Consider the following 17,546-nt stretch of genomic DNA (forward strand, 5'->3'; position numbering starts at 1 on the left):
AAAGTCTACGTTCTTCACATAACCGTCTCTTACAATGTCCTATCCATCGCTCAGATTTTTTACATTCTTCTTTCTTTGTACAGTCCATAATATTATGGAATTCGCTTCCCAAAGAAATCAGGATGACCAGCAATCGCTTTACTTTTGTTCGCGACGGACAGAAATAAACATAGTAAGAATAAGATATTCCCGAACGGACATAAATGATTAAAAATAGTTAAATAGATATTGTTCGCGACGGACATAAATAGTTGTAAAATAATAGAAAATGTCCGCGATAAATAAGTGGAGAATGTCCGTGATGAATGAATAAAGAATATCCGAATAAATAGTTATGTTAAAATTAAGTTAGCATAAAAATGTAAATAGAAATAAGTTAATTTGTAAATGTTATATTCATTTTGTAAATAAAGATTGGTCCTCGTGGTCTTTAATTTGGCGTGGGAACGCAGGAGCGAGTCACAATGTGAGCGAGTACTAATGGAGCGACCGGGCAAACAATAGGCGAGCGAGGCGGCCGAGAGAACAATGGACGCCCACCGCGCCTCGAATTTATCATAGCACTAGACGAGCGCGCGTGGGCGACCATAAATAAAGGGCTTACCTCGCTGCAAATTCAGTGCCCGGGACACCAGTGCTACGAGGCCCCTATTGTGTTGTGCTGTGCAATTGTGTGTGCCCAAAGTGAGTGTGTTTGCATCTAGCGGTGTTGTGTCGGCGCGGAGACGTTCCGAGCAACGTAACGCAGGACCCGGGACCAGGTGAGTTGTTCGACACTTTCTTTTTTAACATCAGTTAATTGCGGGTAGTTGTCGATCAGCCTGGAGAAGCTGCGTACTCATTTTATTCTAACAATAAAAACCGAGTTACGTTAGCGCCTTCGAGTCTGGCCATCTGTGTCCGTTCCCAGTCCTCCCCTACCCTTCGGGGTCAGGAGGGGCTGTTATTAAACCCGCGTAGCTGAACTATGGTGGCGGTTCGCGGCGACGTCGGGAACCCCGTATTTAGTTCCGTGCTTAGGTTAATAAGTTTAGTTCCAATATAGTTATTGTTCATTTTCTAATTTAAATTCTTTTTCCGTATTATTTTTACAATTAACCTAAGATATAATATAATTAAATTTATTATTAGAATTAGTAATCATTATTATAGGGTAGTTATTCAACTGCATACTAGCGCCACTGTGGCAATTTATTTACAATTAAACTAGTTTTAAATTAGATATACCCTCTATAACTTAATATTTTTTAGTAAAGTATAAATTGTGTTTTTAGTAAATTCTTTTGATCTTATACTGGTGAACCGACCGACTTCCATAAGTGACTATTTTAGTAGTTCAGTCCAGTTTTACTCATCATTAGGTTTATATTTTTGTGATTTTCTTTTGCTTTTCACGGGACGTACTGTGGGTTCTCCCGTCGTGGCCGGTTGATTTTTACTTTATTATTATTAATTTTCTTTTCTCCTTTTAATTTTATTTTTTCATATTTATTAAAGTAATTAATTTAGCTGGTAGTATTCTATCCCCCTCTTATTTAAAGTTGGGGTTGAATCATAGTTTCTCCTTACCATATTTTGTATAAGCCGATCGAGTTGGAGCTCCTGAGGGTAAGTTAGTTTAGTTTTGTTTTGTTTATTTACTTTCCTTCCCATAGGTTGGTTTACCCACGTACAACTCGCAAGCCGGTCGCGGAGGGTGCCCGCAGAGTGGCTCGGGCCCATTTCTTTGTACATTATTCCATTTTATATCTTAATTTTAGTTGATCAACGATTATTATCAGTATTATCAGTTACACATTGAAAATCCTAACAACAAGGTGGGTCGGTCGTTGTCGTCAATAGTAGTACGGATGTACCGCCAGCCGTAGTGGCCGTTCATAGTTCGGCCAAATCATGTCGGGGGGGAACCCACCCCCAACTATCAGCACACCCGGCCCGTCTCATAAGGGACGACAGGCAATGCCGGAACTTAATATACCAACACCAACACCTGCAATCCGTATGGCCCCGATGGGACCCGGTGCGGGCAGTTCGTCCGGGCCTTCGGCCGCGGCCGGGGAATCCCTGAGGATCGTACCGGTGGAAAGTCACTTTCCTTCGTCGGCCGATCCCTCTGGGCCCTCTCGGCCGCGGAAGAAGGCCAGGTCAGAGTCTGCCCGAGGCTCATCGGGCGACCAAGATAAACGCCTACGTATAGGCCCTTCCTCCAGGTCGGAGGGAGAAGAGAGCGTGACCACGTCCACGGATCACTCCTCTACCGAGTCTATTACTCCTTCCTCGTCAAGATCCACTTCCCCCTCTGGGAGTCCAATCCCAGTCCAACCCGTTCCTAAGCCTAGAGCACCCGCCAGGACAGGGATTGCTCCTAGGCAATTAAGAACCCCTCCTCACTCTCCTTCCCCAACTTTATCCCCAATCCCGGTGGACTCTACCCGAGGTGCCTCCGCCCTAAGCGGCACGGCGGGTAACCTGGACTCCACCAGGTATATGGACCTCGAGTCCACCAGACCGCATCACGCCCCTAAGATAAATCCCACGCCCTCTACCTCCTATGCTGCTATGGCAGCTAGGCCGGGTATCCCATCCACCCAGAGGACATCCCAATCCTCTCATGTCCCTCCCCCGAGGCCGAAGGGTCGTGCCCAAGAGGAGCTGCGCCGACACCCGCCAATAATGGTGGAGGCCCTCCCTAATTGGTCTCGCCACATGGCGGCCATTAGGGGACGCCTCGGCCGCGCCCCCTCGGCGCGACCCTTCGGCGCCCTCGGCGCGACCCTTCGGCGCCGGTTTTAGATTCCTGCCGACGTCAGTGGAGGAATACAGGACGGTCCAGGCTTACCTGTCGGAGGCCTCTGCCAGGGATTGTACCATTAAATGGTACTGCTATGCCCTGACAGGGGAGATTCCGACTAAGGTGGCGGTCCGAGGCCTCCCTGCCGATACTGACGCGGCAGAAGTAACCGATGCCCTGAAGGAGCTGGGGTTCCCGGCTCGTCACGCCAGGTGCATCAGATCCCAGAGAGGGCGCCCGGGCTGCGTGTTTCACGTAGCCTTGGACCACCTCTCGAAGGACGACCTCGCCCGCCTGTACGCAGTCAATGAACTGCTGTACTTGCCGGGGGTGACGATTGAGGGATGGCGACCAACCCGCGGGCCTGCGCAGTGTCATCGCTGCCAGGCCTTCGGGCACGCCTCCAACAATTGTCACCGAGCGGTCCGTTGTATTCGATGTGCCGGGGAGCACGTCGTAGCGGACTGCCCGAGGCCGAGGGACGGCCCATTCTCCTGCGCCAATTGCGGGAAGGACCACGCCGCCGTTGATAGGCGGTGTCCGGTCTACCGCAAGAAGGCCAGGATGATGGGAGTAACCGTCCCTCCTCCTGCGCCAACGGTGCCTCGACCCGGGAACACAGCTCTTCCTTCTGTAGCTCCCATTCCGAAGGGGAAGGGGAAAGGGAAAGGGAAATCCTGCCAGCCCCAGCCCCCTCCCCTGTCCTCACCCATCCCCCCTGCCGTGTCAGTGGAGGCCCGCGGCGGGGTAAACCTTTTCCTACCCCTCGTGGTTCACAAGCTGCAATCAGACCGCCCCACTCGACAAGCAGCGCCCCAGCTCGTGCTGGAATACAAGCTTTAACAATACCAGGTCCGAAAACTAAGAAAAATCGGCTTAAAAAATTAAAAAAAAAGCAAAAAAAGAGAGCTCAACGGGATGCAGCGGTGAGTGCTCCTGCTGCACCGGCTCCCGCGCTATCAACAATGGAGGTATAAACCCCCCAATCGACCCAACTTTGCCACCGATCTTACAATCGGGAACGACCCCCTTGTCCCAGGCTCAACCAGCCAGCTCGGGCACATCTCAGCCTCCTCTCCCCCCCGCCCACAGCGCGAGCGGTGCAGCGACCGACAGGCAACGCAGCCTGCCGTGGTGCATGATCAGTTGGATTTGCTGTCCTTCACATCGACACGATCGGTCGGTGTGAGGGTACACACCTCGGGGGGGATATGTGGATTTATGCCGCGTATAGACCCCCGGGGCCTGAATTTCACCCTGAGGACATAAGACGGGCCCTGAATCACGACAGCCGCCCAGCTCTGCTGGTCGGGGACCTCAACGCGAAGCACGTCGCGTGAGGCTCCCGACTTAACTCAGCAGTGGGCAGGCGGCTGTTAGAAGATGCCGATAGGGGCGACTACTCCGTGGTCGGCCCCGACGAACCCACGCACGTCCCGTCCGCCGCGCGATATCAGCCCGATGTACTGGACGTGTGTGTTCATAAGGGGCTACGGTGCCCCGTAACGATCGAGGCACTGTACGACCTGGGTACCCCCCATCTCCCTATCCTGGTCACTCTGGGAATGGGGCTCACCCGGGTTGCGACCTCGCCCCTACGACCGAAGGTCGACTGGGAGCTCTTTAAGAGACGCCTAGTCGACCTTCCCGTGATTCAGGACCCCAACACCCCTGATGGGGTCGACGATGCTGCAGTCCGCCTCGTTGACTCCATCAGGGGAGCGATCGATCAGGCGACGACTCTCGTGCCCAGCGGCGGGCAAAGAGGTAGACTCCCGGCCCATCTGAAGGCGATTATTCGCCGGAAGAGGGGCCTGAGGAGGCTCTGGGCGACAACTCGTTGTCCCAGGATAAAACGCGAGCTTAATGATCTGGAAGCGGAGCTGGCGACAAAGATTAGCTCCTTCTGGGGCTATGCCTGGCAGGGGAGGATCGAGGAGGCCCGCGAGGATCCCTCCTCAGTATCTCTCCACCGGCTTTGTCGCCAGCTCTCAAATCGGCCTGCCCCGACTTGTCCACTTGTGGACGAGAGGGGCAACCGATGCTTCTCGGCTCAGGCCCGCGCCGATGTCCTGGCCGTAATGCTGGAGCGGCAGTTCGCTCCTAATGACTCTGCACCCTCAGAGGCCGCATTCCACCAATCGGTGGAAGAGAGCGTAGCAAGCCTACTCTCCTCCCCGGTGCCACCGTTGGGAGATGATGATTTCATCACTCCCAGCGAATTGCGCCTCATCATCAAGCGGATGAAGAGGCGCAAGGCGCCGGGTGAGGACGGTATTCCCTCCCTCGCATTCTTCCACTTCCCTGAAACGGTCGTGTCATACATGACACGGCTGTTCAATTCCATTCTGTCCACAGGACACTTCCCGGGAATTTGGAAATTGGGCAAGGTTATCGCCTTGCCCAAACCCGGCAAGGATAGGAGAAATCCCTCCAGTTACCGTCCGATCACTTTGCTGTCGCATGTGGGCAAGTTGTTCGAGCGGCTGCTGCTGAGAAGGATGTCGCCATACATCCTTCCCAGACCCGAGCAATTCGGGTTCCGCAGCGGTCACTCGACAACGCTGCAATTGGTCCGCGTTATGCACCACTTGGCGGATCGGTTTAATGCGCGCCAGTACACGGCCGCAGTCTTTCTCGATATCGAGAAGGCCTTCGACCGTGTCTGGCATGCGGGACTGATCCACAAGCTGGTGCAGAACACGGACCTCCAGCACGCCTACGTGCGACTGCTGGGGTCGTACCTGGAGGGAAGATCCTTCTTTGTCGCGGTCGAGGGCGCCAAGTCGTCGGTGCGCCCAGTCACGGCCGGAGTTCCGCAGGGAAGCGTCCTGGCACCATTCCTCTACGCTCTCTACACCAACGACATTCCCACGCTCGAAGGCAACCTTCAAGCGTGGGAAGTAGACGTGAAGTTGGCGCTGTTTGCCGACGACAGCGCCTACTTCTCGTCATCCAACGTCCCCTCTGCGGCCATTTCGAGGATGCAGAGGCTTTTGGACTTACTGCCCCAGTGGCTGGACCGATGGAGGGTCGCGGTCAACGTGGGGAAGACTGCGGCTATGCTCTTCGGTCCGGTCCGCACAACAGTCGTCCCGGGACAGCTCAGTCTCCGTGGCGCTAATGTCGAGTTTAGATCCAGCGTCCGGTACTTGGGGGTCGATATCGACCGGAGTTTGAGGATGACCGCCCACGCCATGTCGGCGTTGGCGGCTGCTCGCTATGCGAGATTCCTCCTCCGGCTGGTGTTGGCCTCCAGGTTGCCGGTCAGGACTAAGCTCGGCATTTATAAGACGTATGTCCGTTCCCGCATCACGTACGCAGCTGCGGCCTGGTATCACCTCATCCCGCAGGGTATGCGGGCGAGGTTACAGGTCCAGCAAAATCTGGCTCTTCGCACGATAGTCGGAGCAGGGCGTTACGTCAGAAATGACGTAATCGCCCGGGATCTAGATGTGGAGTCGCTCGAGGAGTTAATCCGGAGGCTAGCTCGTAATTTTTACGAGCGGGCTGACGGTGGACCCCACGAGCATCTCCACAATTTAGCTTCCTTGCACGCCAGACCACCTGATGGTCGGGCGCTACCAAGGGAGCTACTGGAACCCCCGGCTATGGTAAGATAGTCGGCTTAACCGGAGTGATATGGGAGTGCTCATAATGAGTGCCCCCATGGGACTGAGCTGTCCACACTCGTCACTTCCCCCCACATTGTTGGGGTGCCCCCCTATGGGGACCCATTTTCCACCCCCGAGGGTGGACCACTCCCCCGTTTGGGGAGTGTTTTAAGTCGGCCCCTCCCCGTGACGGACTTCCCCTTCTGGGGAGCCTTTAGCGGGTGAGCGCCAAACTAGTGCCGCGGCTCCCCCTCTGACTTGTGGAGGTGGGGCCGGTGGCGGGCCCCACGGTGCTGACTCTTGTGCCGGCTTTGTATATATTGTAAATAGTTAGTAGTTAATAGTTAGTATAGTAGTTTAGTTTTAGTTAGTTATAGTTAGTAGTTAGGAAAAAAAAAAAAAAAAAAAAAACGGGGTGACTCCTCCGCGGGCATCACTCCGCCCAAGAGAATCAAGCCCATCGTATTATGTATATGTATATATAGATGTAAATTGCAGCCGTGCACGCTGCGCGTACCTTCCCCAAAGTCCTCCCTGCATCTACTTCACCCCTGCCCTATGTGGTAGGGAGTTTCAGCCCGGGTAGTGGGGTTTGCCCCGAGGCCCGTTCCGTGCCCCCGTGAGGGGGTACGACGACCCTTCTTCTCTGCAAATTCAGTTCGAGACAGCGAGCCGACGAGTCAAGACCTCTCCGGAAGAAGACGAGAGAACCAACGACAAGAAGAGACTCGCTCCTACGCCCTGCGCCGATCAAGCCACGAGGACCGTGTGAACGCCATACTGAAGCCTTCGTTATTTTCCTCGAACCAATCCCAGCACCCGTTCCGCGACAGCCACTGCGGCAAAACTCGAGCTGCCACTTTTCAACACGTAAGAAGTCTAAAAATCACACGTGGTGGCCGAAACTTGAGCGGTGGCCGTCCGGAATATTGGTCCTTCGAGAGCCGGATTCATTTGAGGAAGACCGAAGAAAATTTAAGATAGAACTCACACGGTCCGAGAATATGAGGTCGTCGCGCCTTGACCGGCCCGGCAATGAAGCTGTCTCGGGCTCAACTTCACAAGACGCACAGCAACGAGCTGTGTCGGCCGCGCCGCGTTCGGGAGTGACGCAGGGACGGCCACCGATGGCGGCACCCTCCTCCTAAGTGGAAAAGTGTCCGGGAGTGCCGCGGGGCTCACAAGCGATGCCCCCCCCCCCCTCCCGCCAAATATTGCCTACGCAATACTCGCCGGCGTCGCCAACGGGACCGAACAGCGGGGTCTGTCGTCTAGTGGTCAGACCTCCCAGCACCGCGACACCGGCAACAACTTCAGGCGACGCAGCAATGGAGAGCGTCGTATCCGCGAGCCAGAACAGAAAAAAGTCAGCGCTCACGGCCAATCCAATCCAATCCAATTGTACACGGGTCCCACACCACGGACGCCGCTGCCAAAATCTCGACGACAGAAGAAGGCTCCACACTCCGCGACGGGATGGCGCCACCAGTACGAGGATCTTCGAGAAAGTCGAGTCAACAGTCACAACGGCTGTTGCTTATGGCGCGCCTCAAAAAAGAGCATCTTCGCGCCAAGGAAGAACAAGCCCGACTCCAAGCAGAGCTCGCCGCCGCCCGCATCTCAACATTAGAAGCCGAAGCGCTCGTTGAAGAAGAGGAAGATGCGCGCACGACACTCACGTGTAGTGTGCAGCTCACCTAACCTTATATTTGTAACTGCACACACTAAATTATAACAGTATTACACGAATTGTCGACTTGAACAGTTCTCTTTTATTTCACCTACAAGACTCCAATACATGGCGACCCTTAGCCAGCAGTTAAAATTTTGCAACATACGTAAAATACGAGAGTAGCTGAATAAAATATGAAGAAATATAATTATGAAGAATAGAAGTTTGTAAAACGAGAAGAGAAAAGAAGATTTTCAAATTATAGAAAATGTTGCAAATGATGTGACAATAAAAACCAGCAGCGTAACGACAAGTTCTTTTATTTGTGCAAGAATGCAGAAAAGTAGTTAGAAATGGCTGGCACGGCTTGTTTTATTAACACTATCCCCCCTTCGTTGGCTTTGGCTGGCGGCGGTGGCGGTGGCTGTGGCGGAAGGGGGCGTGTTAATATGGCTTGGCGGCTTGGCTGGCGGCAGGGCATGACAGCTGACGTCACGTCCGTTACATTCGGCCATCCTGCAACAATTGCTCCCGCAATGGGGAACACACAAAAACATTTAGTTCTCAAATAAATCAATAAGGTCTTCAGTTTCGAGCTGCTCATCGGAACTACTAGCGCTATCGGACACATGGGCTATACTTTTATAGGGCTTTAATGAATCTGTTGATACCAGGCCAGTGAAGTTTTTATAACTTCGTAAACCTTTTAGATATACTTCTAATTCGATAACAATTGTTACCTACTACTTTAGTTACTACATACGGACCTGAGTACAAATCGTCTAATTTGGTATTAATCCTAGCGGCGCTACTAACCAGTTGGCGCCTGTCTCTACGATACAAAATGCCTTTTCTTATAAACATGAGCTTTTTTTTATATTAATGTTGTGTGTCATTATTGTACTCGCTTGTTTTATCCTAGCTGCAGCTATCTCACGCCGTGCGTCAACAGTTTCTGGTTCGAGACCAGGAATCGAAACATCACATATTGACCTACCAGAGCGCGCAAAGATTAAATCACAAGGCTTGTAGCCGCTGTTACTTTTAATTGTGTTGTTTGTGCCTCAATTGACGGAGTTCACTAAATTATTTGAAGCTTCACTAGGATCAGTTGCCCGCAACACATAAAATTGTATGTTTAGTTTGTTCAACCTGGCCAATTAGCGCGCGGACAAGCAATACCGTTTAACGTATGCCTAAACTGTTTATCTTCTGATATATTTTTTTAAAGTACCTACTCGTAAAAGCTTTCCCGTAGTCTGTCACCACGTGATTCGGGTATCTGGACAAACCCTATTAATATATTTTTCAATGCACGAATGGTCCCGATTGAATTTACAGTACGCGTTAGTTCAGCTATCACAAATTTAGACAACGCATCTTTCATTACGATCATGTACTGGTTGGTGGCCTTTAGATGTCCTACAGAAGGGCATCATGTTATATATTTGTACCATGCGCATAGTATCAGATGGTTTAGAGATCGGATATAGACAGTCTTCTTTTTTTTAACATAGTTATCCTTCTCATGTGTACAATAAAGACATGCTGCCACGTATTTCCTAATAAAGCGTGTCATTTTAAGAAACCAATATTGGCTTTTAATCAAAGCTAAACGATGATTTAGATCCACGTGACAAATGTCGTCATAGTGCATTTGTACAATTTTCCATTTAGCCGAAGGGACTGCGAGTCTATTTCCCTTAAAAAAATTTCGAACTAGTTCATAATTATCTTTAACATCAGCGCGACTTCGTCCGCGTGGAATAAAGCATATAGTTCACAAATAATGCTTTATTTTAGAACATATTTGGTTAGCATAAAAAAAAAACGTTATAGTGAGCCAACCTTAACATATAGATATATGCTATCGCGGACATTTTTTTTAAAGGGGAACAATTCTGTCACATTATTTTAGCGAAACTTTAACCGCTTCTGCAGCGCAGGCACCGGAAGCTCTTAAAAGTGAAAATAACCCGATTTTGAAACATTATTTACTGGTACTTCGCTTGTATTGGCCTTAGCGTGACACAATGATGATCTTAGCGGTCTTAGCGTTATATAGCCTATAACCTTTTATATAGCCTATAACCTTTCTCAATAAATGGGTTATTTAACACTGAAAGAATTTTTCAAATCGGACCAGCAGTTCTTGAGATTAGCGCGTTCAATGCTAGTATAGATTGCTTTATAATCGAACTAAGCTTTTCGTCCTGACATTGCACAGTACAGAATCAATTCTTTAAGATAATTTACGTTCATCATGTCAACAGGATGCCTATTAAGCGCGTCTACAAATGTTCCATACGGTCTATACTCAACACTAATGTCATAATCTTCTTTCAAAACTCACCATCGCGCCATGCGTGGTATAATGCCGCGTTTGGTAAACGTAGCACACATCACAGTACAATCAGTTTCTACTATATCATGCTTACCTACTTCATAAACACGGAACCTACGTAGCGATTGTACTACCGCCAGGTTATGAGCTCTTAACTATGATACACACTCTCTTCCTTCCTAGTAACCCGGCTAAAATACATAACAGGCCGCAGTGAGTTGTCAGTTTGTTTTTGTAATAGTATACCAGAAATTCCTAAGTTACACGCATCGGTTTGTATTTCTGTAAGAAGCATAGGATTATACAGAGCTAGCATAGGTTTGGAACATAAACCGTTTTTCAGTTGTTCGAAATTCGCGTTATGTTCACGGCCCCACCCCCATGATTTTTCTTTTTCTTAACTCAGTTAATGGACGCGCAATCACGGAAAAACTGGGAATAAACTTTCTAAAGTAACATAACCAATAAACTGTCGCACACTATGAGCATTATTTGGCACAGGAAACTGCGAAACGGCCGTCAATTTTTGTTGCATCCGGCTGTATACCGTCTGAAGATATTTCATGACCTAAATAAGTGACTTTTTTCTCCAAGAATGAGCATTTACTCATTTAATTTTAAGTCTCCATCATAAAATTTCCCAAGTACTTTCTCCATAATTATTGAACCTGATTTTATACCAACTGAGGGTAGAGGTAAATCGTTTCAAATTGCTAGTATCTCTATTTGACCTACATTTATTTTTACCCATTTCTTTTCTACCCACAGACTCAATTATTTTATTTATTAAACGCATTTAACTACCCCACCTAGTGGAATAAGGTGGAGAAAAAGAAGAAACGCATGAATACAGATGGCGCATTTGCTAAACCAAAAGGAATTCTAGTGTACTCTAAATAATGACCTTGCGGTGTAATGAAAGCAGTTGTGTGTCTGGCACAATGGTTAATTGATGGTAGCCCTGGTCTAAATCTAAACTCGTGAAGTACTTTTCGGTGGATACTTTTATATTTTACCATAGCGTTTAACGCACGATAATCAACGCATAGCCTATTGTCGCCGTTCTTTTTCTTAATAAGACCACTGGTGGAGCATGACTAGCTTCAGATTATTTTATAATGCCGGCATCTAAAAGTTAATTAGCTTTAGATTTAACTATCGTTTGTTCATTATGAGAAAGTAAAGGTGGCGATACATGGGCTGATCACTAGTAAGCTTAATTTGCATTTGGACTAAATTGGCAATACCTAAATCATGTGTATTCGTAGCAAAGCAATGCTTATACTGTATTTTTTAAATCTGAATGACCCTTATTATTTAATGGCTCCTTTTAATTTTTTTTTATTTCTACCCTCAAATCTCGAAATATTTGTAATGGCATGGCTAGGGCAAGTAGAAATGCAACACACCTGGCTGTTTGGCTGTGGCTCCTCGCAGCTGTTGGCCCTCGGCAGGACCTCGCCCGGCGGCCACATGATGGTCTCTGAGCTCATGTTGATGACTTTGACGTAGCTGTCTTCGCCGCGCAGCAGCGTCGCAGGCAGGGAGAAGGAAGCTCGTAGCCGTGAATCTCATGAAGCGCCGTGAAGCTCGTAGTACCGCAGTGGAGTAACCGCGTTGCTGCTCTTCTAGTTTCCCTCCACGTGAACCAGAATGATGGAAGGACAGGGCGGCAGGCGCTCTTGGTCCGACGACGTCGAAGTCCCTTTGATTTGATTGTTCCAGGTTCTTCATCCTGTAGCTCAAGTATCGCCTTGTGGACCTCCTTCTGAAGCAATTTTTCAACACCTTCCTCGCCAGTGGAATAGGAGCTTCATCTTCTTCAAACTTGTCAGAAGACCGAGAGATCTGAGCGTGTATATGACGTTGTTTCATTTCTTTATGCCACTTCTGATTGTTGCAAATGATGTGACAATAAAAACCAGCAGCGTAACGACAAGTTCTTTTATTTGTGCAAGAATGCAGAAAAGTAGTTAGAAATGGCTGGCACGGCTTGTTTTATTAACACTATCCCCCCTTCGTTGGCTTTGGCTGGCGGCGGTGGCGGTGGCTGTGGCGGAAGGGGGCGTGTTAATATGGCTTGGCGGCTTGGCTGGCGGCAGGGCATGACAGCTGACGTCACGTCCGTTACAAAAAAGAAAAAAAAAAGAAAAAAAAACCCTCACAGAAGATTGATTTGGATGAAGCGATGAGAACAATAGAAGAAGACAGAAAAGGGTGTTGCTGCCGGGAGCCGGGAGAATGCTCAAGCCTTATGATGAGAGGATATGCAGGGCGCCGGGAGATAAATTGTACGGGTCCGAGATGGAGCAGCTAGGAGTCAGCTCGAGTCCAATGCTGAGGAGTTCATTCACCCATGCTACGTAAGACGTCATGACCTACATATACGTTGACAGTAAATACGTGCTTACTTCCACCGGATAAGATCGTTCTAAGCAGTGATATCGAGGCGCTGCTCGGCATGGGGAGCTCTGTCATTCTGGCGGGCGACCTAAATCGTAAACACATCAGGTGGAACTCACACACTACAACCCCGAGTGGCAGGCGGCTTGACGCGTTAGTCGATGATCTCGCCTTCGATATCGTCGCTCCGCTAACCCCGACTCACTACCCGCTAAATATCGCGCATCGCCCGGATATACTCGACATAGCGTTATTAAAAAACGTAACTCTGCGCTTACACTCGATCGAAGTAGTTTCAGAGTTAGATTCAGACCACCGTCCCGTCGTTATGAAGCTCGGTCGCGCTCCCGATTCCGTTCCCGTCACGAGGACTGTGGTGGATTGGCACACGCTGGGCATCAGCCTGGCTGAATCTGATCCACCATCGCTCCCGTTTAGCCCGGACTCTACCCCGTCTCCTCAGGATACCGCTGAAGCCATAGACATATTAACGTCACACATCACCTCGACATTAGATAGGTCATCAAAACAAGTTGTAGCGGAGGACTTCCTTCACCGCTTCAAATTGTCCGACGATATTAGGGAACTCCTTAGAGCTAAGAACGTCTCGATACGCGCCTACGACAGGTATCCTACCGCGGAAAATCGAATTCGAATGCGTGCCCTACAACGCGACGTAAAGTCTCGCATCGCCGAAGTCCGAGATGTCAGATGGTCTGATTTCTTAGAAAGACTCGCGCCCTCTCAAAGGTCTTACTACCGCTTAGCTCGTACTCTCAAATCGGATACGGTAGTAACTATGCCCCCCCTCGTAGGCCCCTCAGGCCGACTCGCGGCGTTCGATGATGATGAAAAAGCAGAGCTGCTGGCCGATACATTGCAAACCCAGTGCACGCCCAGCACTCAATCCGAGGACCCTGTTCATGTAGAATTAGTAGACAGTGAGGTAGAACGCAGAGTCTCCTTGCCACCCTCGGACGCGTTACCACCCGTCACCCCGATGGAAGTTAAAGACTTGATCAAAGACCTACGTCCTCGCAAGGCTCCCGGTTCCGACGGTATATCCAACCGCGTTATTAAACTTCTACCCGTCCAACTCATCGTGATGTTGGCATCTATTTTCAATGCCGCTATGGCGAACTGTATCTTTCCCGCGGTGTGGAAAGAAGCGGACGTTATCGGCATACATAAACCCGGTAAACCAAAAAATTATCCGACGAGCTACCGCCCGATTAGCCTCCTCATGTCTTTAGGCAAACTGTATGAGCGTCTGCTCTACAAACGCCTCAGAGACTTCGTCTCATCCAAGGGCATTCTCATCGATGAACAATTCGGATTCCGTACAAATCACTCATGCGTTCAACAGGTGCACCGCCTCACGGAGCACATTCTTGTGGGGCTTAATCGACCAAAACCGTTATACACGGGAGCTCTCTTCTTCGACGTCGCAAAAGCGTTCGACAAAGTCTGGCACAACGGTTTGATTTTCAAACTATTCAACATGGGCGTGCCGGATAGTCTCGTGCTCATCATACGGGACTTCTTGTCGAACCGCTCTTTTCGATATCGAGTCGAGGGAACCCGCTCCTCCCCACGACCTCTCACAGCTGGAGTCCCGCAAGGCTCTGTCCTCTCACCCCTCCTATTTAGCTTATTCGTTAACGATATTCCCCGGTCGCCGCCGACCCATTTAGCTTTATTCGCCGACGACACGACTGTTTACTATTCCAGTAGAAACAAGTCCCTAATCGCGAAGAAGCTTCAGAGCGCAGCCCTAGCCCTAGGACAGTGGTTCCGAAAATGGCGCATAGACATCAACCCAGCGAAAAGTACTGCAGTGCTATTTCAGAGGGGAAGCTCCACACGGATTTCCTCCCGTATTAGGAGGAGGAATCTCACACCCCCGATTACTCTCTTTAGTCAATCCATACCCTGGGCCAGGAAGGTCAAGTACCTGGGCGTTACCCTGGATGCAGATGACATTCCGCCCTCATATAAAATCAGTCCGTGACCGTGCCGCGTTTATTCTCGGTAGACTCTACCCCATGATCTGTAAGCGGAGTAAAATGTCCCTTCGGAACAAGGTGACACTTTACAAAACTTGCATAAGGCCCGTCATGACTTACGCGAGTGTGGTGTTCGCTCACGCGGCCCGCACACACATAGACACCCTTCAATCTCTACAATCCCGCTTTTGCAGGTTAGCCGTCGGAGCTCCGTGGTTCGTGAGGAACGTTGACCTACACGACGACCTGGGCCTCGAATGAAAATGATAATCGCCTTATCGTAGCTGCCGCTGACTACTCCCCGAATCCTGATCATGCAGGAGCCAGTCACCGTCGACGCCCTAGACACGTCCTTACGGATCCCTCAGATCCAATAACGTTTGCACTAGACGCCTTCAGCTCTAGGAGCAGGCTTAGGGACCTCGGTAACCGTACTCGTCGAACTCGACAAAGAGTTCGCCGTACAACCTAACCCATGAATCAGCTCGCTGAGTTTCTCGCCGGATCTTCTCAGCGGGTCGCGATTCCAATCCGGTAGTAGATTCATTCGCGAAGCAGCTACTCTTGAGTTGTTAGGTCTCCTTCGGAGGCGCTCGGGTAGCTGTTAGCAAATCCCACCCCTCCTGGCTGAGCCTTTGCTCGCCCACCTGTCCTGGTGAAACTGGAAAGGCCTCCGGGCCACCAGTAATCCATGATTGTGCAATGTAAGTTTTTGCTTTGATATTGTAATTTTTTTTTTTCGTTATTTTAATGTTCTCTATTACGAGTATATGTTGTTATTATTTAGTTCATGCGGAATTTCTTTATATTTAGTTTAAGGAAATGATGTCACGATAATTGCGAGATTTACATGCTAATTTAAAATATTTAATAGAATATGTAGTAAAACTTGGTCCAAATACGCGTACAGAAGATTTAGGTTTTAACTAGAGGAAGCTCAAAAAGAATATAGTAAATTGGAGTGTATTTTGACTCAACCAAATCAAGAAATTCAAGATCAGAAATTAGATTATAATCGTAACTATAATTGTTATGAAAATAGTACAGGTCAAAGAACTTCACATATCGTAAATCAAGGTAAACACTCAGGCGATCAACGCCAGCGTCAGCATTTTCGCGGACGGCCGATGAATAATCAGCGTGTACAGCATAATACGCAAGAGTCCAATGTCCAAGACAACTTGCGCAACGATAACGCAAATAATTATGACAATTCGTACCTAAACTCAAAACTTCGTACAAAAACTCATTCGATTTTTAGTTATAGTAATTTTTGTGTAATTAAGTGTCAACTTAAAAATAGTAATATCGATCTTAATTTATTAATCGATAGTGCAGCTAGTTTAGTAGAATTTATTGAATTTAGTACAACATGATAAGATAATTATAGAAGAAATTAGTTCTAATTTAGAGTCTATGGGATATATTTATTTAAATATTATAATTAATCATGTGAATTTTGCTCAACGCAGTTGCAGATGCATTGAGCCGGATACCTTTTACATCCAACAGCTTAAAGGAAATGCAACAGCATGTAGTATCGTTCATGACAAGAGTACAGGCTCGTAGATTACGTATTGACTGTGACAACAATAATATGACTACGGAGGTATCCTCTACTCCAAGGCCTGATCAACCTAAAGTAGTGGAAATCCTCAAACGACCAATTGACGGCGTTGAATTGATGCTATTTTGTAATAAAAATACATTAATAGAAAAATTCAAACATTTTACTAGTGATAATGGTAATTGCAAATTCGTGCCTGAAAAATCAGCAATTTTGATAATTTCTCAATCGTTGTCTACCGTAAGTGTGTTAATGAGAGAATTATAACGTTTTTGCAAGCAAATCAAAATAAACGTGCTCGTAATAATTAAAAGCAAGCGCTATGAACGATTTGTAAACAATTTTATAAAGGAAATGAGCCATTTGAAAGATTTTCCTAAGTTGCTTGTTATTAAAGATGTGACAAGAATTACTGACAAAGATACAAAGACTGTGATCCTAAATGACTTCCACCTGTTACCCACGAGTGGCCACGCGGGGGTAAACAGAATGTTAAATAATATTAGGAAGTATTATTATTGGCCAGGAATGACCAATGAAGTATCAGAATACGTAAAGAAATGTAAAAGTTGTCAGATTCAAAAGCATTCCAATAGACGTACAAAGGAGCCAATGGTTATCACATCCACGGCATCCACTGCTTTTGAGAGAGTTAGTTTAGATTTAATGGGGTCATTAGATGTAGATAATTTTAATTTTAAGTATATTCTGTCGTTACAATGTGATCTGACTAAATATGTTGAAGCTTATCCTTTAGAAAATAAGGATACAGTTTCAGTAGCGCGATCATTTGTAAATAATTTTATTCTGAGATATCGTATCCCTACAGAAATAATAACAGACCAGGGAACAGAGTTTATGTCATCAGTATTTACTGAAATTTGCAATTTATTGCATATAAAAAAACTGCATTCAACAGCTTATCATCATGAGACTCTTGGAGGCTTGGAAAACACTCATAAGGTTCTAGGAGCTTATCTTAGGATTCAGTGTGATAATAATAAAACAGATTGGAGCAGTTGGCTTCCATTCTGGTGCTTTTCATTTAACACTACAGTTCACTCTGAGACAAAATACACGCCATTTGAATTAGTATTTGGTAAACATTGTAATCTACCGTCTAACATAGAACAAAATTCATATGTTGAT

At 47.9% G+C, this 17,546-nt stretch overlaps 1 protein-coding gene across 1 annotated transcript; it reads right to left on the reverse strand.

Annotated features, from left to right (window-relative positions):
- Positions 1-8,381: 8,381 nt before the first annotated feature.
- On the reverse strand, positions 8,382-12,549 carry LOC134201787 (uncharacterized). Its single transcript, XM_062677019.1, has 2 exons — positions 11,831-12,549; positions 8,382-8,593 (listed from the first exon to the last, which is right to left on the reverse strand). Exons 1-2 carry the CDS (start codon positions 12,294-12,296, stop codon positions 8,397-8,399), a joined length of 663 nt encoding a protein of 220 aa, XP_062533003.1. The 5' UTR covers positions 12,297-12,549; the 3' UTR covers positions 8,382-8,396.
- Positions 12,550-17,546: the final 4,997 nt, after the last annotated feature.

This window comes from Bombyx mori, chromosome W (genome assembly GCF_030269925.1).
Source record: "Bombyx mori chromosome W, ASM3026992v2".
NCBI lineage: Eukaryota > Metazoa > Arthropoda > Insecta > Lepidoptera > Bombycidae > Bombyx > Bombyx mori.

Excerpts from the sequence above, each read along its gene's own strand:
- LOC134201787 (XM_062677019.1), bottom strand. The coding sequence starts at position 12,296 with ATGAAACAACGTCATATACACGCTCAGATCTCTCGGTCTTCTGACAAG. Across the intron at positions 8,594-11,830 it reads AGCCACAGCCAAACAGCCAG|GATGGCCGAATGTAACGGAC; the intron begins GTGTGTTGCATT and ends CAATTGTTGCAG.